Source organism: Dunckerocampus dactyliophorus, chromosome 1 (genome assembly GCF_027744805.1).
Source record: "Dunckerocampus dactyliophorus isolate RoL2022-P2 chromosome 1, RoL_Ddac_1.1, whole genome shotgun sequence".
NCBI classification, from domain to species: domain Eukaryota; kingdom Metazoa; phylum Chordata; class Actinopteri; order Syngnathiformes; family Syngnathidae; genus Dunckerocampus; species Dunckerocampus dactyliophorus.
This window is the reverse complement of record NC_072819.1, coordinates 16,450,443-16,474,114: the sequence shown is the minus strand read 5'-3', so window position 1 is coordinate 16,474,114 and position 23,672 is coordinate 16,450,443. Positions and strand designations below refer to the sequence as shown.

Genomic DNA, 23,672 nt, shown 5'->3' with positions numbered 1-23,672 from the left:
TTCCCACTTTCATTTTCATATGAGGAAAAGTTACTTTTTTGTTGTATTATTTCTCTCAGTTGGTATGCAGTTTATCTTTCAAGAAAAAAGCATGTAGTGTGTCAAAAATGTCACATACTGTATAGAATGGATCACAATTTAGGACCATGTTGCCATTTATATCTATTGTATACGGTATATTTAGATTTAGTTTCATTTGTTTATTCATATGCTGTTATTTTTAAATTTACATTATGGTATTTATGGCTGTCACAGACATTGGCTGATGTAGTCGTGTTGTTTGTTTCTGTGGTTTTGTTATTGTAGTTGCAATTGTTGTTGCTGGTGTTATCTCTCTCTGCATCGTCTCCCTCTTGTCCACGCACTCCCCCCTGTCTTCTTTTCTCTTCTTCTCTATTCCCTCCTGCTCCGGTCCAGCCGCTCCAAATTTGCATAACAATAAACATCAAATAAAGTCAAATAAAACGTATGTTACAGGAGAAGAGTATCTTACGGTTTTCCCTGGCAGAGCCAATCAGTTTAGCATGTAAGGGCATCTAGATCGACAATACTATCTGCCCCAATGGTTGGACAGGACAAAAAAAAGATTTATTTTCATTTATACTGTATAATGAAAACCTGGCATTGTTAACTTAATGCAAAAACGAGTCTATTATTGTTTGAGTGTACTAAAGAAAACTGCATGAAATCAAAGCCAGGACACACACACACACACACACACACACAGATGGTAAAGTCAGAAGAGTTCCCCCAAGCAGATGCTATCTTTATGTCCTCCAATGCATACATTACAACAAAGATGTACAAGGTGTTAAGTACAAATAAACAGCAGAAATAAAAAAAGAGGATAGTAACATTAAGAGGGACACAAGCACAACATGATGCAATACATTGCGTTTGTCCAAGAATAAAAAATATATAAACATTTTTTTTCTAGAGTGATACAAGTTGATTCTTACAACTTGCTGTGATGTGTTTAAAAAAAAAAAAAAAAAAATCAAACTTTACTTTTGTTCCTGTTATTGTGTTCACATCTTAGCCAGTTAAGCTAGCTGTTTCGCCAGTGTGATAATACACGAACAAATGAATAGCAGTTGCTACCTTAAAATGATGCGTTTGTTTACCCCTTACTACGTTAGCAATAACAATGGTAGCAAAAGTGACCATAACGGGTTGACAGTCTCGCAATTACACCCACTGAACGTAAAATACACTAATTGTATCATGACATATATTTATATACAGTTGATCTTTTTAAATATATCAAGCATCTAGCTGGGCAAAAAAACATTTCATATCAAAATAGAATCAATTTAGACAAATATTTCCAAACAAATGGCAGAAGTTACTACTCACTACTTTCAGTGATACATTTTTTTCCTTCCCACACGTAATATAAATATTTATCTGCACCAGAGAAAGAACAGAAGGAAAAAAGAAAATGTTCCAACATGTGTAAAATAATAAAAGCTTATTTTGTGCCAGATGAATGGAGCGTGTTCTACGAAGGAGTATTAGGGCCAAAATGAAAAACAAAGTACAAGAAAAAAAGTCATAAAATAATAAAAATTGTAATTTTATTGTGAATAAGTTGTCATTTAATTTTTATTGTGTTTTAAAAACGTTTCACCTTCCACAACCTTAAAAAAGTATTCCTTTTTTTCTTAGAAATTTGTTCTGAAAAGGTTCTAGTAAGGTTATGACATTCATTTCTTAAAATTATGAGTTTCTCCTTGCTGAGCTGCCACCTTATCGTGGTGGAGGAGCTTGCCTGTACCGATGATCCTAGGAGCTAAGTTGTCGGGGGTTTTTATGCCCCTGGTAGGGTCACCCACGACAAACAGGTCCTAGGTGAGTGACTCAATAGACCTCTATGATGAAAAAAAACATTGGACCACGTTTTTCCTTGCCCGGACGCGGGTCACCGGGGCCCCCCTCTGGAGCCAGGCCTGGAGGAGGGGCACGATGACGAGCGTCTGGTGGCCGGGCTTACGCCCATGGGGCCCGGCCGGGCATAGCCCGAAGAAACGACATGGGTCCCCCCCTCCAATGAGCTCACCACTCATGGGACGGGCCAAAGGGGTCGGGTGCAGAGTGAGCTGGGTGGCAGCCGAAGGCGGGGATCTTGGCGGTCTGATCCTTGGCTACAGAAACTAGCTCTAGGGACATGGAATGTCACCTCTCTGGTAGGGAAAGAGCGTGAACTGGTGCACGAAGTTGAGAAGTTCCGGCTAGATATAGTCGGACTCACCTCAACGCACAGTAAGGGCTCTGGAACCAGTCCTCGAGAGGTGATGGACTTTGTTCCACTCTGGCGTTGCCAGCAGTGAGAGGCGACGTGCAGTGGTGGCAATTCTTGTTGCGCCCCGGCTTGTGGCCGGCATGTTGGAGTTTAACCCAGTGAACGAGAGGGTAGTTTCCCTCCGAATACCCACCCTTTTTGGAGTCTCTAGAGGAAGTACTGGAGAGTGCTCCCTCAGGGGATTCGCTTGTTCTGCTGGAGGACTTCAACGCTCACGTTGGTAGCGACAGTGAGACCTCGACAGGCGTGATTGGGAGGACTGGCCCCCCTGATCTGAACCTGAGCAGTGCTTTGTTTTTGGACTTCTGTGCTCGTCACAGATTATCGATAACAAACACAATGTTCAAGCATAAAGGTGTCCACATGTGCACTTGGCACCAGGACACCCTAGGCCGCACTTCCATGATTGACTTTGTGGTCGAATCATCAGACTTGCGGCCATATGTTTTGGACACTTGGGTGAAGAGAGGGGCGGAGCTGTCAACCGACCACCACCTGGTGGTAAATTGGCTCCAATGGTGGGTGAGGAAGTCGGTCAGTCCTGGCAGGCCCGAACGTATTGTGAGGATCTGCTGGGAACGGCCAGAGTCCCCTGTCAGAAGGAGTTTGAACTCCCACCTCCAGGAGAGCTTCGACCATGTTCAGAGGAAGGTGGCGAACATTGAGTCTGAATGGGCCATGTTCTGTGCCTCCATTGTCGAGGCAGCTGATCAGAGCTGTGGCCGTAAAGTGGTCGGTAATATGCGGTAATCCCAGAACCCGATGGTGGACACCAGTGGGGAAGGATGCAGTCAAGATGAAGGAGGAGTCCTATCGGGCCTTTTTGGCTCAAGGGACCCCGGAAGCAGCTGACAGGTATCGGCAGGCCAAGCGGTCTGCGGCTCTGGCAGTCGCTGAGGCAAAAACCCGGACATAAGAGTTCGGAGAAGCCATGGAGAATGACTTCCGGATGGCTTCGAAGAGATTCTGGACCACCATTCGGCGTCTCAAGAGGGGGAAGCAGTGCACAGTCAACACCGTGTATGGTGGGGATGGTGTGCTGCTGACCTCGGCTCGGGATGTAGTGGATCGGTGGAAAGAATACTTCGAAGACCTCCTCAATCCCACCGACACGTCTTCCTATGAGGAAGCAGAGCCAGGGGACTCCACGGTGGGCTCTCCTATCTCTGGGGCTGAGGTTGCTAAGGTTGTCAAAAAACTCCTCGGTGGCTGGGCCCTGGGGGTGGATGAGAGCCGCCCGGAGTTCCTTAAGGCCATGGGTGCTGTAGGCGTGTCTTGGTTGACACGACTCTGCAGCATCGCGTGGACATCGGGGGCAGTACCTCTGGATTGGAAGACAGGGGTGGTGGTCCCCCTTTTTAAGAAGGAGGACCGAAGGGTGTGTTCCAACTATCGTGGAATCACACTCCTCAGCCTCCCTGGTAAGGTCTATTCAGGGGTTCTGGAAAGGAGGATCCGCCGGATAGTTGAATCTCAGATTCAGGAGGAGCAGTGTGGTTTTCGTCGTGGTCGTGCACATTACAAAATTTTTTTTGTAATATTACATGTATTCCTGCAAGGAAAATTAATATAACTTGACTTTTTTCTCATAATACTAAGACGTTTTGCTCGGAATTTTACAGTTTTATACATTTACGGCCTTATTTAACCACATAACATTCCAACTCAATTTAGTTAAATTACTACTTTATTCTCGTACGATTACGACTTTTTTCCTGATAAAATAAAATACTGTTTTCCCATGGCATTACTACACTTTCCTCATGATATTCCAGTTTAATTGCGTAACATTATGACCCTATTTTAGAAAATTATGACTTCAGTCTCGATTACAAATTTTACACTATTGTCTCGAAAAATCCCGCCTTTTTTTAATAGGCCAAAAAAATCTGACCTTATACATATAACATTACGACTTTCACTACTTAAAAATGTTCACTTATTTCAAAAAAAAAAAAAAAAAAAAAAAAAAAGATTTGTAAAATTACAGCTTTTCCCTTTGTTTATGTAACTTTCTTTTTGTATTCCAACTTTTTTGCTGGAAAAAATACTTTATTCTCGTTAAGTTGAACTTTTTTTAAATGCAATAGTAATATTAATATATTAATTAATATCTTGTAATATCAGGACTTAATTGATTGATTGATGACTATACTTGTTTTGCAAAAAAAATCGTCATGCCAATTTGATTTCTCGTGATATCATGACTTTTTTGTGTGTGACCCTAACACTCCTTTTGTAGCGTTTTGGTGTGAAATTCCAAAAACAGGAGTATGAATAATGCAACTGGATATGATTTATTTCACAGTGTATCCCTGGATGTGCGTACACACACACACACACACACACACACACACACACACACACACACACACACACGCACGCACGCACACTCATGCTGCAGTAAATGCTGCTGATGTTGTAATGAAGAGTGATCTCCATTGACAAAACTAGTCTAAAAAAAAAAAAACAAACACTACCTATGTTATATGCCGAGTCATTCAAAATGTCCACATTTGCAGAGTCAGCATATTGTGCACCTCGGTGAGTCCAGTAGGCGTCCATGCTGGATAACAAATGTCCATCTTCTACTGCCTAGTAAGCTCAAAAAATTGGAACAGGTGTTGAGCGAGTGGTCCATATCAAGTGATTTTGCAAAATCACCTTGGAAGATGAAGGGGTGGATCCACCTTGTCAATGTCTTGCAATAAATGCGCCTACACGGTTTTGTCACCTTCTGTTAAAAAAAAAAAAAAAAAGTACTTGAAAGTGAAGGCGTGGTGTTGAGTTTGTGAACCTTTTTTGTTGTTGATGTAGTGATCAAGCACAGCTCATCTCCTAGCATGGAGCCTGTGGAGGAACAACAACAATAAGATGCAGACATGTGAGCATCCTAACCTTGCAACTAGTAGCAGTAGTAGTAGTAGTAGTAGTACATTTTAAAGTGCATGCAGAGGTAGATTAAGCTGCTGGATGCTACTTCAACTGCAGCTACTTCTATCTTGTGGAGTTAATAAAAAAGAGGCTGTGAGTAGGTTGCCTACAGCCACGGCTGTTAATGCCAATTATTTTTGACGTGACGCTAATTAGAGACCCCACCGGTTATTTGCTTTTGTAGACCACTATAGAACGACTTGGTTCATTGAATAGAAGTGTTAATTGAAGCATTTACAGTATTTCAAGTGCTTTTTTTTGCGGGGGCTGCTAATTTTGTTGGACAAAGTGAAGCCAATATAAAGGTTTATCAGTATGTTCTAGGTGTAAATGTCACATTTTTAAATGAATTGATAATTCCACAAAGGGATTCTTCCATACTAATGTGCTTCAGTGGTCAGCTAATGACTTAATTTAGCCAATCATTTGATCAAGAAAGTCATCTGAATGATAATAGAACTCTATGTCATGTAATATAGATAAATCCATAAAAGGCTGACAAATGTGACATCCAGGATTGTGTCTAATAATCACCATGACACCTAAAAATGTGTTGGGAAATCCATGTAGAATGATACAAATTCACAGTGCTGGCAAATACATATTTATGGTGCCCCCAGCTCCCTTTCTCTTTGCGTGTCCTTGGTAATTGTGCGTGATTCAGTTTAGTTTTCTCAGCACAAGAAAGGCCAATCAATCTTCAGAGGAAGCCTCACACATTCTAATAGCCTCTGGATTTGCCCAAAATAATCTAAAAACAGACACACACAACGCTAAATATCTAATGTGTATTTTAAACGTAAAGCTCCCAGCAAAGTCAAGCTGAGTGAGTATGAAAACTCTTTCAATATGACTTTCAGTTATATGATGTATTATTTGCCTTGGAGGAATGTGAGATGGACAATGACAACAGTGGAACCTGTTTAAGTTGACACCCCTTGGACTGGCTGACTGTCGTCGATATAAGCAGTTTTCGACATAACAGAAACTAAACTGTTCTGTGACAGGATTTTTGAAACAACGGCAAATTGCTGACATCCTTTCCCTCCATTTGTGCATATTTTTATCTTGAATATTCTGTTTTCATGCTTTTATTTTGAAGATTGCAGAACAGGAAGTCACTGTGTGCACGTTTTCATGTTGTGTAACTAGACAGTAGTTGCTGTTTTTTCATGCTGCTAAGCAATAATGATGCAATTGACACAAACTGACCGATTTTCGGTAGAAACATTCCCTTTATGTCGACAAAAGCGGTGAACCGTGTATGTTGACGTCGACTTGCCCACTTTTTAGTAATAAGAACTTGGTGTACCGCAGCTTGATGAGTTGGTCCACATAGACAGGTTGTCGATATAAACTGGTTTCACTGTTTACACTTGAATGAATGATAATAAAAGATGTTATTCAATATTAACAACTTACTATATAGTTTTGTAGTTCTGCCACTCCGTCCTATGATGGCTCCTTGGGCAAAGGCTGCAAAAGAACAGACAGAGAAAGCTTTTATCGAATGTTTTCCTCAAGATGTTGGCCTTTTTCTGCCAAAGCATGTATGCCTTTAAAAGCACAACGTCACAATGTCCAAGATAGCAAGATAAATGTTACTAAGTAGTATTTATCTTTACAAAAACATGTTTTTTCCTTCCCCATGACTAGTTGTAAAAAAACAGCTTCCTTGTCGTCTTCATGTTCATGAATGAGCCACTTTTGTGTAGATAATGACTCGGCTAATCATAATCAGGAAGCTAATGGGGTGTTCAGCCAATCAGACAAGCCGCCGCATTGTCATTCCGCTGCCTCCCTCTCCCTGGATCGCCGGGGACCAGACCCGTTCTGTCATCATGCGATCCGTCACTCGGACCGTCTAGGGCGAGGAAAGCCTGGCTTTGGCTGCCGCGTTGACGGAATTCAGTCCTCTGAAGAGCCATTGATCCATCACACCTCTCTGGCGGCGTGTCATCTAAATGCTAAGTACTTCCACTGCATCTTTAAATCAAAACAAGGAAAAGAAATGAGGTCCGCCCGAAGATATGCGAGCCACTGAGGCCACAATGGAATCTTGCAAAGCAAACCTTGACTTTTTTATTACATTTATTTCTGAGGAAGACATGCTCAGAAAACAAAAGCTGAGCAAGAGAATCAAACATGATAAGCTTTCAGGACCTTGATCTCCCTTATCCTGTACAAAAATGATGTTGTGATGGAAGGTTACGTCAGAGAAAAGAGCTAGAGTGGAACCTCCAAAGTTGAATGTCCCTGAAAAAGTTGTATAATTTGGAATGTTTACCAGGAAAATATGCTGAACAAAATGTCCTTGTGAGACTTCAATACAGTTAGCATCTATGGGCTGTCCTAATTGTTTGTAATGACTGGACAGGATGTATTTTATTTGTGGAAACTAACGCTATTACTGCGAAACCACTGCACATACATGCACAACATGATGGCGTAATTAAATTTGACCCTCATAAAATCGGATTTACTTGAAATTTCTCACACAAGCTCAGTGCGCTCAACAACGCTGTAACTTTACAGCATTTAGCCGAATCGCCATGGAATTTGGTACACACGTTTAGTCACATGTCTGTGACATGTCTACATTTTGAGCAGGGTTAGCTGAAACACGGCTGCACGGTGGCCTAGTGGTTAGCATGTTGGCCACACAGTCAGGAGATTGGGAAGACCTGGGTTCGAATCTCCGTTGGGCATCTCTGTGTGGAGTTTGCATGTTCTCCCCGTGTGTGCCGGGTACTCCGGTTTCCTCCCTCTAAATTGTCCATAGGTATGGATGTGCCCTGTGATTGGCTGGCGACCAGGGTCCAGGGTATATCCCAGGGTGTACCCCGCCTGTCACCCAAAGTCAACTGGGATAGGCTCCAGCATACCCCCGCGACCCTAATGAGGATTAGCGGCATAGAAAATGGGTGGATGGAACTTCATTAACTTATAACTACACTTATATAACAGTCAAAAATATTAAAATGTTACTTAATACATTTCCTGTACAGTTATAAAATGATGACTGCAGTTCAGCCCTTATTTCTATTTCCATTATTTACTAGGCAAAAATGGAAAACTAAACAAAAATCGGAAACAAATCAGAGTCAGCCTGGAATGGATTCTGTTGGGCTTCAGAAGTTCTGCTACTCTCACAATGGAGGGTCTGAGGCCTTGGCTATCGACCGATACTTCTTGAAGTAGTCTCAGAGCGCTGAATCAGCAGAAGAGGGCACCACTATGAAGTGGTACTACTCATTAAAAGGCTAACAAGGTGAGCGTGGCCCCACAGGACAAGCACACAACCACAGCTCATGGCCCATGGCTGCTAACGAGAGACGGGAATTCAAGGACGTGGAAGACATATTTATTTCTTGCCAGGCACATGAGGGGATGAGTGGGGAAGTGCACTGATAAGCACTTTTTGCAATGTGATGCAACAGACCTCCCTTCTGGAGCTGGACATGCCGCAAATTGTAACATGACTTGCAAACATGGCTCAAATGAGGTGTGTCAATAGAAACTTTGAGACGGCACAGGAAAAATAAATATCAAGGGATTCCATGAATTTCCTTCCTTCTGCCACCAATTATTAATGATAGCTGCACCTTGCATAAAGCACCGTTTTTGCCAGACTATAAGTCGCTCCGGAGTACAAGTCGCACCAGCCAAAAATGCACAATGTGCACTCTACGGCGCATTTCTTGATGTGTCAGGTAGTGAGGTTTAACCAAGATACTATTATAACCATACTAGTTGGCATCCGTTACACATGCACAATGCACTTTGTTGTATTCTGTTGCTATAACTGGTAAAATTAAGAAACTTTCAAAAGTTTATGGGCGAGGGGGCAAAATTGCTGGTTGCTGACCCCATTTATTGTTTGTATGTATTTATTGTTTTAAGTGGTTTAACTGCTGCATCCTAAAGTGGACAACAAGTCAAGCTTGGCTGCAACAAAGGAAACATGCCAAAACGGAAACAGTGCTGCTGAAAGCTGTAGCATGTTTCAACCTTATGAAAGGCTTTTTTACCCTCTCAAGTGTGATAAAGAGTCAGTGTTGAAATGTGGCCCTTTGGCTCCAACAATTTCACACCATATGAAGCTCCGGAGACAAGCTACAACACAAATGGTGGCTGCCGATGACAGGGCTTAAAAAAAAAAAAAAAAAAAAAAGGAGGCAACGAAAGAAAGTGCACTCCATCACAAGGGAGCACATACAGCCTCACTAGACACGCTAGGGGGAAAAAAACCCAGGAAATAACAAAAAAATGTAAATAGCAAAGCATTAGCTTAATAATTACAGAACTGTGCATTTTGTCAAAGTTGCTGTTTCTCAACACACGATATCTATCACTAGAGCTTATTTGAATTTATTTTCCACATAGCTACACTTTTTAAATGGTGCCGGTGCTTAAATGGTGCTTGCACCAGCACATGAGAAAATAAAAACATACAAATAACACCGTTAAGCACTTGCTGCAGGTGGCTCAGTCTGCATCTTTTGAGGTGAAGTACAACCAAACGTTCCAGCGTTTCGACCTGAGCATTTTAGCTCGATGCTCCCCGTCATCTGTGCAGAGGAAAAACTGGCAGTTGCAGTCTAGAACACAGCTGCATCTTTTGCATTTTGTGTCAATGTTTTATATTATGTCTGCATTTTATGTTGTTCTGCCCTGCAAGATTTTGTTTGTGTGTTTTTAGAACATGTCTAAGATTCTATCAATAAAGGTTATTAAGGGTAAAGTTGACTCCGGAATGAGGCGAGGGGACAATTAATAACTATTATTTTTGCACCAAAATAAGACACCGATATCTACTTAGTTTTTAGGTCTGGTAACAATTGTTTACATATGATACCTTACGGAGTATTGATACTAGAGATCGACCGATATGGGCTTTTCCAGGACCGATTCGATTATTAGGAGTTAAGGAGGCCCAGTTTTAAATTGATTTCTTGATATCGGCCGGTCTGATTTAAATAAAAGGCCGAAATTGATATACAGTCGTACCTCGCATAACGTAAACCTCCTTTTACGTAAATTCCACTGAATGTAAAGAATTTATGTAAAGTTTTTGCATCGTATTACGTAAGAAATTCCATATAACGTAAAGCAGGGGTCTCCAACGTTTTCTCTTCTGCGAGCTACTTTTACAAAATGAAAATGGCCAAGAGCTACTCATTTTTGTAACATTTATTTTTATAGCTTATTTCAACCCCAAACAAACCAAATATGCTTGTTTTACCAGAACATTAACAAAATACTGGTATCCACAACCCCCTTTTTCTATTTCAGAATGCATTTCTTTCTAGTGTTCTCACATTAACAAAAACCTGAATGTGATTAGCAGAGGATATTGATTTGAAGTACAGCTTCAGTTCTTTCATGAAAGCAAGTTCAGACTAACAGAGTACTGTACACTTGGTGACGCCTTTCAGTTTTATTCATTTACAGTATTCTTATTTATTACCTTATTTTATATTGGAATGTTACTCTACTATGTTTATGCTAACGTTTTCTTACATTTTCCCACCAAATTTGGTGGACTTTGAATATTTTGAAGGGCCAAAGGGGGGAGTTTGGGAAGATCTTGGAAGGGATTAGGCTATTTACATGTACTTTACGCTTCGTATAACATAAAAACCCTATAACATAAAGGTTCTCAGAATGGATTATTTACGTTGCAGGGGCGTCTACTGTATGTAAAAATTCCAAATCGACCACTAATTGATACCCATCCCTACTCTAAAATCTCCACTTTACTGCAGTAGCCGCCAGTCTCCATAAGCTTGTCACTCATGATCAAAAGATGTGTTTTTTTTATGATGACGACAGTTTGGGTTCTGATTCCAAAAATAACTTGAGTTCATCATCACCATTGCTGATGTGAATGAAATCATTTGCGCACTGCTGTTAAATTAACTCGCCGTTGCACAAAATTTAATAATTCTATCTGCAAAAGAGACTGAAAGATGGCAGAGCCTCTGCTCTGGAGCACCCGCTGCATAACATGCATATCTAATATTGTGGTGGGGGGGGGGAAATCTACATGCAGCCCCCCCCCCAGTTCATTACCTTTTAAAGACATAAACATTCTTCTAATGACTTCCAGTGCCAATTCGTTCCCTGTTGTGTGGAAACAAGATCATGCATGCTGCCGTCAGTACAAGTCAAGAGGAAACCCACTTGCCTCCTTCCGCTGTCACATGCACTGTCCTCTCTTACCAGTCAGGAAGGGATTTATTTTTACTACCACAATAGACCCCATTTGTGTCAAGAGCTCTCACTTGAATACACAAAGAATAGAAATAACATCAGTGCAAGGACACATTGAATTGTGATGCTAATGCATTCCTCAGTATTAGAAGTAGCAGCAGTCGTAGTAGAAAACCTATTAATAGTAGTTTCATCACTAATTACATGATGATTACATATGATCAAAAATGCAAAACCCTTAATGCAACTGTTTACATTATAAGCTGAATTTTGACATTATACCAAATAAACACGATTGTGAAAGTTAGTACTATTACTACAAAAACTATTCATATAAACTAGCTAAACTCACCAAGAAATGGCGTCAGTGTTGTCACTAGTAGTAATCAATAATAACCCAAAGTATTTATCATTGTATGCATTTTGTAGAAGACTTTGTCAGCATGTCAGCACAAAATACCGTAAATGCTACAGTTAAAGTGTCCATCCCAGTGTTTCTCAATTATTTTTTTGTCGTGCCCCCGAGGGGTCAGAATTTTGTTTCGCATGTGCCTTGAATTGAAATAGTATTGAGAACCTGACCATATTTATCAGTACAAACCAGTGTATAAGTTGCTGGCACCACCATTCTGCATACAATCACCTAATTATCAAAATTGATTCATAAAATGAGGCAACATCAGCAGCAACTCACGCACCGCCTGACATCTCCCCGTGCCCCACCAGGGTGGCCCGCCCCACTATTTGAGAAGCACAGCTCTATTTAATTAACCGCTGAGTCTCCTATAGATGCCAGTTGCAGGGTCTATAAAACCAAAGAGCCGCTGGGGTCTCTGATTTGCAAGATTGCAGTAGCTGCATTTGAAGTACCATGAGTGGTCAGCATCCAGCAGCTTTAGCTACCTCTGCATGCGCTTTTAAAATGTCGCTGCTCCGCTATCGTTGTGAAATCATGTGTGTTACACTTGCTGTACTGTTTACTATTACTGCTGGCTGAGCAGTTTGCTCCTTACCACTATTACAACATTGGTTCTGTTGCTGCTGTGTTATGCAGTATATGTGTTAATAAATTACCATTTGGTCAAAGAGAGTTGTGTTTTTCTTTCCACTTTCTCATGTACTCCAAATGATTATGAAAGTTAAAAAATAGGCTGTTTTAAATAATGAGCACCTCTCCAGTTCTAAATTAATAAGCTGCTACTAGGACTGTTTATGCATCAAGACAAACAGGCCAAAAACATGGCGATTGAAAATTAGCCTCGCTCATACACATTTCACGCACCTCTGACCATACCTGTCCGACGCCCCTCTGCGTGTCATCCCACCCATCCCAACCAATTTTAAGACAAGCGTACAGGAAGCCGAAAATCACCACTAGTTAACCAATTATAAACTATATTTAGGTGTTTGCAATCTGATAGGCCTACCTTTGGCGAAACTGAAATGTTGTAAACATTTCTACATTATGTAGCCTAAATGAACCACCCTCAAATGGGTAAAAAAACACAAATAATTGAGACACTCATAAAAATGTCTATTTTGACACTCACAAACCAACAGGCGGTTATCAAACCAAACACCTCCCTCACTAACAGTGCAACCAAAAATAACAACAAAGTAACAAACACACACACACACACAAACTGTGCAACTATTGAAACAGTTATTGAACAGTTACACAGTAATATAGCATAAAAAAAACACTATTTTAGACAAATATATGACCCGCAAGCTATGCTGGTTAATTTCCAGTTAAGGAAATGTGCGCAGGAATCCAAAGCAGAGATCCCCAGTATGCAAGAAAAGAAAAATACAGCAGTTTCCTGGGGAGACTTGACTGGACTGGACTAAGTAAGTATACGTAAGTATACACACAGGCGACGTTCACACTGCAGGATATGATGCCCAATTTGGATTTTTTCCTAAAATCCAATCTTTTATATGGTCGTTCACATTACCAAAAAAATCCGATTTGTCAATGTGAACACAAAGCAGGAATTGACAGGCATCACATGCTTTGATGTGTGTTTACGCAGGTTGCTACGGAAGTCAACATCGCCTCAATTTGTGCTCTCCTTGGCACGCTTGTGGCAATGTTAAGGATTTTGTGCAACGGGAGTCAACATTTTCTTACAAAATGATTAACATAAAGAAGAAAAAGGCCAAGACTTTGTCTATAGCAGTTTGTGGAGAACTTGCTGCCATGTCTGTTCTGAGGAGTGTGTGGGTGGATGTTGGAGCCAGGAGTGGTGGGACATTGACGTGAGCCGCTTCACAAACAGTTTTTTTGAAATCATTTTCAGACGACAAGAAGAACTTTTGCCTACATCGGTGAGTACCTTCATCCAAGTCTCGGTAAGCATGGCAAAACACTCCTTTCGATGACATATAGGTCAGATATTTGGAACCTCACTGTTCAGACTGCAGTAGCTCGGATACACATCTACGCACGAATGAGGCCTGAGTCACATTTGAAATATCGTAATTGTACTGTACTAATTATATTCAATATGGCAATAAAGATAATTACACATAATTCCTCAATAGTTGTGTACATAACCAGAGTACTGGTAATATGTCAATCAAAATAGCTACGTAACGTTCATTAGGAGACAGTTCATGTATTACATCCAGTTAGCATTTGCTATCAAACATTACCCATATACAAGAATTGAAAATGATTACCGTAAAGCACGGTGTATAAACCGCACCCGTGTATTAACCGCACCCCCATTTTCAGGCTCACGGCGGGGAAAAAAGAATTTTTAGTTCATAAATGCTTGCCAACTCTTTCATCTCAAATCAACATGCGTAAAAGGTACTAAGCAATTTCAAAAAGAAGAATAAATAAGAAATCTAAACTTCGGCATCTAGATCTTTAATATTATGGCTAAGCACAGATTAATAATAATAATAATAATAATAATAATAATAATCAAAAATCAAAATAAAGAAATTTGCAATTTTCAGAGATGTTTTGATATCTTATCTTTCACTGCTTTTCTTTTTCTTTGTTATTTTATTGCATTGCTTCAGTGTGAATTTGAATAAACTCCAACATTTTATTGTATTTTACATTGGAAGCTTAGGTTAGCTTCAGTGTATATAGAGATCGTTTCACTGTGTGAAAATACAGACAGCCGTCAGATAAGTTAGTTGCATACACAAGCATTTTCAGCAACTGTACAGCAGAGGGCGCTAAAGTCAAAGCAACTGTCTGACCCACAGACGGCTATTCTAAAATGGGCTTCTCGTCAATTTCTGCGTCTGGTCACAGAACTGTCATCGTGTATAAACCGCACCCCGATTTTTTGCTTCTTACCGGTGGAAAAAAAGTGCAGTTTCTATTCCCTTTATTTCCATTAAAAAAATGTGTTGTGAAAATTTTGTGAAACCCAGCCAGCATCCTGTAAGGGCTTCTGTAAATTTTTCCAAATGAAAAGTCATTCATTAGTCTCTAGTGCATCACATAATGTGTTTAATCAAAGTGAGTGATACATTTCATTGGCTCACAAAAGGCGGAAATCATCTTCCAAGGAAGCGTGCGGACATTAATTCAAAGGCCGGCTGCACGTAACAGACGCCAGCGTGAATAAGGAGTGTGCTCATTAACATCTTTCACAAGTCTACATTGTCCTCCCGCTGCCATGTCATTTGATGGGGTTCATTCGAGGATACTCTCGCTATCAGACAGATGCTGACACACAGATGGGCCTCAACGGTCATCGTTTTGCATTAGCGGGAAGAGTCCCAACACATCCAGCAGACGGCGTAGTGTAGTAAGAAAAAGCCCATTTGTTTATGTCTCGCGTTACAATATTTCTACATTTAATACAGTGTATTGATTCCATGTAATATTTATATGGAATATACATTTTTTTCATAATTCTTACAAGGCTGTTTTTAGTGTGACTTCCTGTTCTTGCCAACAAGTTGCCGGGGAAACAGTATAGGAGGCGTAACTGAAAAACTGTTATGAAAAAAGTCATAATTTTAATAGAATAACATCACAGAATTATTTTTTTAACTCATAATTTTGTCTGAATGTCAGCCATAATGTTAAGAATAGAGTCATTAAATGTCCCAATTTTTTTTTTTTTTTTAAGTTACACTGGCTGTCTTCGACTAAGGATTTTCATAGTTGAATCTGATTTGTTAGATTTTGTCCATAGTTGGTTCAGTCAAATGTTTTTTTTTTTTACATTTTTTCCTGGCACGTGGGCATATTACTAGGGATGTCTTCAAGTGCAAGTGAAGACATAGACAAGACAGTGCACATACTAGGAATAATAGGAACAAACTTGCCATAACTGTCAGTGAGCAGCCTAATTTCTTGGATTCAAATCCACATTCAGGACATAAAATGAAGTTGGCGTAACAGCCTTACATGTTTTAAATCAGTGGTCCCCAACCTTTTTTGACCCAAGGACAGGCTTGTGTTCCCACAAATCTCCAGAGGACCGGGGGAGGGGGTTTCGTACATTATAGCGAATAACATCAAAGCACAAAATGAATGCCGACCCACCATCCACCAGTTCAAGTTCCAGCCAAGTTTTTCCAGAGAGATTATTACATGGCTGTTTGATGTGTGTGGTAAAAGGCAGTGTGCTAGCATGAATTAACTTGAGACAAATGTGCACATTAGCACTCAATAAGTCATCAAAACTTACCTTTATGCATTCCCACATAGTATCAGCATTAAAAAGTAAAAACACTAATTATGTTTAGAACTACAAATAAACCAGGTTCTTGGTTTGTTCATTTAAAATTGGCCATAATTTCAGCAAAATAAAATAATATTACTATTTTATCTTGGCCAGCACCTCTCAAAGTTTTCCCATCACACGTTGGTAATTGCAAACTTTTTTAAATTAACAGAATTAAACAGCGAATAACAGAGTATACCAGGGGTGCCCATTACGTCGGTCGCAAGCTACCAGTAGATCGCCAATGTAGTTTGGGTCAATCGTGTAAATGTCAATTTGTTGATGTCATATGACCTCAGTCAGCTGTTATTAAGCTCCCCTCCTAATTCACTCTTACTCCCCAGCAGCATTTCAAGCTACACACGGAGATGCAACTTTGATTGTTATTATTACGGATAAACTAACTCAGCGGTAAGATGCTTTTATATAAAACAAAAGTTATCTGTTCACTTGTGTTGGCTAGTTATGTAGTTATGTATTTCAGCATTCTCACTCAGTCATCATTATGAAGACATTAGAGGCTCAAGGTCAAGATGTTGACGACAGGAAGTCGCTCCTCTCCTCCTCCATAAAGTTCTCCAAAGCTTCATGTAAACTGACTGCCAGATCATCAACAGGATCTTCAAGGTCATCAGCATCAACCATGCTAGTATGGCTGCAGCACATGCACTAGCAGAAGTTCTGGTCGCAAAACCCAGATTGGCCTACGTTGAAAAAGAAGTTCACCCGAAAACAAGAACATGATTAGTACCAATTTTCACCACTAGATGGAGACAAACAACCACTACAAAGAGATGTTCAACAAACTTCCCATAATGTACTACAAAGACAGTCGAGAGTGCGTCCTAATAATGACACTGCTAACACAATAAGTGACATTGCCACGTTCTGAGCAAAGAGTCAGCTATTGACAGATGGACTGACTAAATTCGATAATAAACCAGAAAATTTTAGCTGGAAGGTCACATTTAAGAGTACCATCAAGGAGCTTGGTCTTACAGCTAATGAAGAAATCAATCTTCAGCCGGGAGTCCTCTGAACATGCTAAAAGAGTAAAAGCAGTCAATATAAGACCCCATGTGCTGATCTACATATGATCTGGAACAGATTATAAGAATGCTATGGTTCTCCAGAAGCAATAGAAAGCACCTTGTTTTCTAGAATAGGAAGCTTTCCAAAGCTCTCCAGCAAAGAACCTCACAAGCTTCGTGAGCTGTCAGACCTCCTCTGTGAATTGGAAGCTGCAAAGCAAGATGGCTATTTACCCGGCCTAAGTTACCCCGACACAGCCAGAGGAGTGAGTCCAATTGTCTATAACCGTCAAGAAACATGGACAATGAAAGTGTCAAAATTCAAAGAAGACCATAATGTCAGTTTTCCGCCATTCTCATTCTTTGTTGAGTTTGTAAAAGAATCAAGCCAAAGCAAAAAATGACCCAAGCTTCACCACAACTCATGTCTTTCCTCACAATTCTACTGCCACTCACAGAAGAGAACTACAACCCAAGACCATCAGTCACTGTGCACAAGACAGATGTGTCTGCAGAGATGTCCGATACAGCAAAGGGTCCATCTGAGGACATCAACAGGCAGAGTCCTATACTGTACCTCAAACCCCATCCATTGCAAAGATGCAAAGGTTTCAGAACTATGCTACTGGAAGATAGAAAGAAGTTTCTCAGAGATAACAATATTTGCTACCACTACCTCTACCAGCCACCAAACCAAAGACTGCAATGCCACTATCAAGTATCAAGAGTGTGACAGTGACAGGCATCTGGCAGCTCTTCACCTAGGCTCAGATGTTACAGCCACTTGTACAGAGGTATGTGGAAAAGAAATCTCTGGGAAATCTTGCTCCAAAATATGCTTGGTGCAGGTTTATCCTGAAGGTCAGCGACACAACAGTAAGAAAACGTATGCAATAATAGACGATCAGAGCACTCTATCCCTTGCAAAGACTGAATTTTTTTACATGTTTGACATTCAGAGCACAACAGAACCATACACATGAAGACGTGTGCTGGTATAACACAAACAGGTAGAAGAGCTTATAGCTACATAGTTCAGTCCATAGATGGAAAAATGAGCCTTCCTCTCCCCACACTCAGAGTGTAAAGCCATTCCCGACAATAGGGACGAAATACCAACTCCAGAAGCTGCTCGACAGCACTGACATCTGAGATCCATCGCTGCCGAGATACCACCCTTTTTGTTTTTTGTCCTGTCCAGCCATAAGGGCAGATACTATTTTTGATCTAAATGCCCTTACATGCTAAACAGATTTCCTCTGCCAGGGAAAAGTGGAAGATACTCTTCCCCTGCTATACAGTATATAGATTTTATTTGACTTTATTTGATGTTTTGTTGTTATGCAAATTGGGAGCGGCCAGACGGAAGCAGTAGTGCAATAGAAAAGAGAAAAGAAAACAGAGGGTGGAGTGCGGGGACAATACCGAGAAAGACAACAACAGCAGCAACAACAACTGCAAAAATAATGACAAAACAAAACAGGACTACATCAGAAAATTTCTACAATGACCATAAAGACCATAATGGAGAGGACACAATAATATCAACAGCCACAGTGATAATACTAAATTGAAACAGTAATAGTAATGAAAATATGAACTATTATATAATATTAAATATTATCAGAGATACCACCCCTTGACCAAGATGCTCACATCCTGCTGCTGATTGGAAGAAACCTCCTGAGAGTTCACAAGGCAAGAAAGCAGTTCTGCGGCAGAAATAGTGACCCATAGCACAGAAGCTTGACTTGTGCTGGGTTATTATTGTTTGTTTAGGCAGTGCTCACAAGCCAAATGAAGTCAATCAGTCATAAAAAAAATCAATAAATCATACGCATATAAACGGCTTATGTCTCTGCGACGTACACTTCACAAGAAGCAAGACATGAAAGTGCACTTTGTTGATTTCATGCAGAAAATGATTAACAACAAACATGCAGAGCTTGTGTAACATGTATCTAATGTAAATGTTCATGTAAAGGTTAGCACAATATAAAGGGTTTAAGGGCCAGTATATTACAGTATAAAGACCAGGTTCGGCTACTGAGGGCAGGAGCAGTAAATGACAAAACAAAATTCATTTTGCGTGTGAATTATATTGAAACTAAAGTGTACAAAAACATGAGTATTTATAATACTGCAGGTTTTCTTCAAAATACTGGTACCAGATTTTTTTTTACTACTGTGCACAGTTCAAAGTAAATAAACAATTCAGTCCCTCAATTTCCAGGATACTGCCACAAAGAAAAAAAACATAGTCTAGTTCTCCAGTGCCCGATGGATAATCTGAGCGAGTGAATTAGTCACAGTTGTGTGTGCGCGAGTTATTGTATTGAGAGGCAGTGTCCAAATGCGCAAGTTGTCCGAAATAGAGTGATGAGTGGAATTCTCACTCGATCTGAGAGGGTGGGAGTAAAGGACAGGCTGCAGAGCCTCCTACAGGACCATGGGCAAAGAACGTTGACTGAAACAACAAGGGTAGCACTAAGATAGCATTAGCAAAGCAACTTAATGTGTTTAATACATTGAAAAACATGACAAACATATGTTAGCATAAGGATGTTAATGCTAACATGCCAGCATGACAATTCAATTCAGTACAAAGCTATCAGCATTGCCACATTTCCATCCAACTCACCAGTTCAGTAGATCAAAAAGCACACAAGATAAACAGGTCCCCAGATTAAAAAAAATGGTCTGGTCACAAAAAAAAAATGTTACCAAAGAAAACAATAAAATGTTTGAAAGAGCAAATGTTTGGAGACACTGACCAGTAGTTACTGTTCCTTGGCTTTTTCTCCCACCCAACAGAGGAGAATGAAGTCAGGGCAGCTTATATAGTGCGTTGGGACTTGTGATTGGTGAACTGAAATCAGGTGTGCATGTCATGAGACATGGTGCATTCAAGGGCTAAGACAAAGAAATGGTATCTTCCCATTTTTGGTGTCTACCATCCACAGAACTCTGGGAATATTTGTGTGGTATTTGACTCGAGTGCACAGTTTGATAGCGTAATCTCTGAATGATATGCTACTTTTGGGGCCAGACCTGAACAACACACTTTTAGGTGTGCTCCTCCTCCGCCAGTCGCCATCACAGCTGACGTTGAACAGATGTTCTACTGCTCCATTGTTCAGGAAGAACACAGAGATTTTCTTTGTTTCCTGTGTTATGAAGACAATGATCTGACTAAAGGTATGGTAGACTACCGCATGAGAGTGCATGTCTTTCGTAACAGTTCCTCTCCAGCAGTGGCGATCTTTGGAATGAGAATGGCAGCAAAGGAGGCTGAAGCTGAATATGGAAGTGACACACAAAACTTCATATAATAGGACCTCTACGTTGACGATGCACTGAAATCTTTCCCAACAGAAGAGGAGGCTATTGATGTCCTACAAGGAGCTAAAAAAATGCTCGTCCTTTAAGATCTTAGCCTTCACAAGATCAAGATAGCCTCTAACAAAATGAAGGTGGTGAGTGCCTTTCCCCCAGACAGGGCCAAGGAAATCAAATACCTTGATTTCTCAATAGATGAGCTTCCTGTCCTCTGCAGCTTGGGGGTGAGCTGGAACACCATGCTAGAGACATTCACATCCACAGTTCCACAGGAGCAGAACCTTTTCACTCAACGTGGTGTTTTCTCCACAGTAAACAGTGTGTTCGATCCTCTTGGATTCCTGACACCTGTGACTATAAAAGGCAGGCTTCTTCTCAGAGAACCGTCAAGCAACAACCTTAATTGGGACAGACCTTTGCCCCAAGACATGTATGATGTTTGGAGAAGGTGGCAAGAGTCACTGCAGGCAAGAGTCACTGCACCTCCCTGGTACTTCCGTCTCATTCTCCATCGCATCACACGGCATTTTCACTGAACTGTGTTTTCAGATGCTTCAGTAAAAGCTATAGCCACAGTAGCCTACCTGAAGGTCACACATGAAATGGGCACAAAAAAGTCGGGTTTGTCATGGGTAAGGCTAAACTGGCTCCCATATCAGAACTTACCATACCCAGACTGGAGCTTTGCACTGCGGCGCTTGCTGTGGAACTGTCAGAGCTTGTCACACAAGAGCTCAGCATAAATATCGACAGAACCACATTCTTCACTGACAGTAAAGTGGTTTTAGGATAAATTAATAATTAACACAGAAGGTTCCATGTATATGTCGTATATATATCGTGTACAGAGAATTAAGCAATCTTCTCGAACAAATCAGTGGAGACATGTCCCAATTGAGCAAAACCCTGCTGATCATGGCTCTCGGTCGGTCCCAACCCAAGACCTTGCCCGTACAACATGGTTGTAAGGTCCAGCATTTCTTCTGGGACTTGAGTGCATCACTTCTGAAAAAGGCCCATTTGAACTAATTGACCCAGAGTCAGGTGTTGAAGTTCGTCAGAATGTGATGGTGCTTGCCACTACCATTGCTCCAAGTGAATCAGGCTCATTGTGCTTGGAACGAAGCTCAAAGTGAACCTCTCTTGTCAAAGCTGTGGCTTACCTTTGTCACATCTGTAACAGTTTCAAGAAGTCCATAGATGCTCATAGTTGAAGAGGCTGGCACCTCTGCAGGAAAAACCTCACATACGAAGCCTTGACTTGTGCAGAACACACAATTATCAGATGCATCCAACATGAAGTGTATGCAAAAAAAATTAAATGCATCAAGGCAAAGCAAGACTCGCCAAGTAACAGTTCCCTTTCCAAGCTTAATCCAGTCATGGATGATATACATCATCATGAAGCTTTAAAGCACCAGAAAGACATTTCATTGAGGGAGCAGTCAGAGCAAGTGGATTATGTTCGGTCGGAGGGAAGAGACCCATCAGCAGCATCATACACTCATGTGTGACTTGCAGGAAGCTCAGTGATAAAACCGAGCAGCAAATCATGGCAGACTTACCTGCTGGACGCCTACAAATGGATCCCCCATTTTCCTATGTTGGTTTGGATGTGTTCGGACCATGGGATGTTACAACACACCGTACTAGAGGAGGACAGGGCAGTGACAAGAGATGGGCCGTCCTGTTTACATGTATGTCCACAAGAGCCATTCACGTTGAAATAATCGAAACCCTGAGCTCTTGAAGTTTTATCAATGCTCTCCAAAAGATTCTTCGCGATCAGATGTCCCGCTAAACAATTGACTGCGGGACCAACTTTATTAGTGCATCCAAAGAACTGAAACTGATTCCTCCAGAACCCGGTGAAACAGTTATGGATGACTACCTGCGCAAACAGAGGTGTCAATCAAGGGTGTTCAACTCATCCCATTCATCTCAAGTGGGTGGTACATGGGAGTACATGATAGGTGTTGTACGACGCATCCTAGACTCTTACAGTACAAGCAGGAAACTCCAAGCTGACTCACGAGGTTTTGACAACTTTAATGGCTGAAGTCACAGCTGTCCTTAATGCGAGACCTTTGGTACCTGTTTCTTCTGATCCAAAGGCTCCTTTAATCCTGACCCCCTCAACTCTTCTTACCCAGAAGTATGAGGCCATCCCGGCTCATAAGTCTGACATGTATAAACATCAGTGGAAGAGAGTTCAAGTGCTTGCTGACACTTTCTGGGCCAGATGCAGAAGGAGTACCTCCATTTGCTTCAGGGTCGTCAAAAGTGGCAATGCAACAGACCAAATATGAAGGAAGAGGACATCATTCTTTTAAAGGAGAAGCAACTTAAAAGAAATGACTGGCCTATGGGAATCATCGTGAAAACGGAGTTGTCAGGAAGATTGAGGCGAAGGTGACACGTGACAACTCCTCAAAGATCTTCTGCAGACCCATCACAGAATGTATCCTTCTTTTGTCTCCAAAGGACCAGTTTGTGTAAATATTTCACGTTGGCATTTTAAAACAAATGCCAGGGAGTGTATGGGAACTGCTGTTTTGTCATATGTTAATCAAGAGGAAGTATGGTATGGTAAGAGGAGGTATGAGGAACTTCCTGTTTTGGTATGTGTCAACAGCTGGATTGACAGCATTGTGTGTGTTCTCCATCCAAACCATCCAAGACACAGGTCACATTGGGTGTAACTGTATAGCCATACTGAATATAATTATATCAACTACTTTGATTACCTGTAAACTTTGAAAATGTGAATGTGGAATACTAATCATTAATATTTACAATAGTAGTTCAAACTTTACCAGTTAGGTTTTATATATGTTATATGTTTTATGGAAAGAGGTAGATCATTTTGACTTGTAACTTGCATGTTGAAAAAATGTGTGCACCCCTGATATACATGTATTACGTACCGAAATACCTACTCATTAAAAAAATATATATATATATAGTAAATATATATTTTTTCTATATTTATAGTAGGAGGTAGATCTTTGGGTCATTTTGTGTTTATTCTATGGGTCACATTAACATGACTCAGTGTGGTTCGTGAGTAGCACACTCTTCTGGTGAATATATGGAATAACAACTGAGCTTCACAAATATCGGCAATACAGTAGGCTTTTTCAA

At 40.7% G+C, this 23,672-nt stretch overlaps 1 protein-coding gene across 2 annotated transcripts in view; it reads right to left on the bottom strand.

Annotated features, from left to right (window-relative positions):
• Positions 1 to 975: 975 nt before the first annotated feature.
• Positions 976 to 23,672, bottom strand: part of tafa5l (TAFA chemokine like family member 5, like) — a 106,130-nt gene continuing 83,433 nt past the window's right edge. For both annotated transcript variants that reach the window (XM_054785508.1, XM_054785517.1), the window contains 2 exons: positions 6,659 to 6,712; positions 976 to 5,152 (listed from right to left, as the gene is read on the bottom strand). In XM_054785508.1, coding sequence (XP_054641483.1) covers positions 6,689 to 6,712 — 24 coding nt within the window. In that variant the 3' untranslated portion in view covers positions 976 to 5,152; positions 6,659 to 6,688. The remainder of the gene's footprint in view (positions 5,153 to 6,658; positions 6,713 to 23,672) is intronic.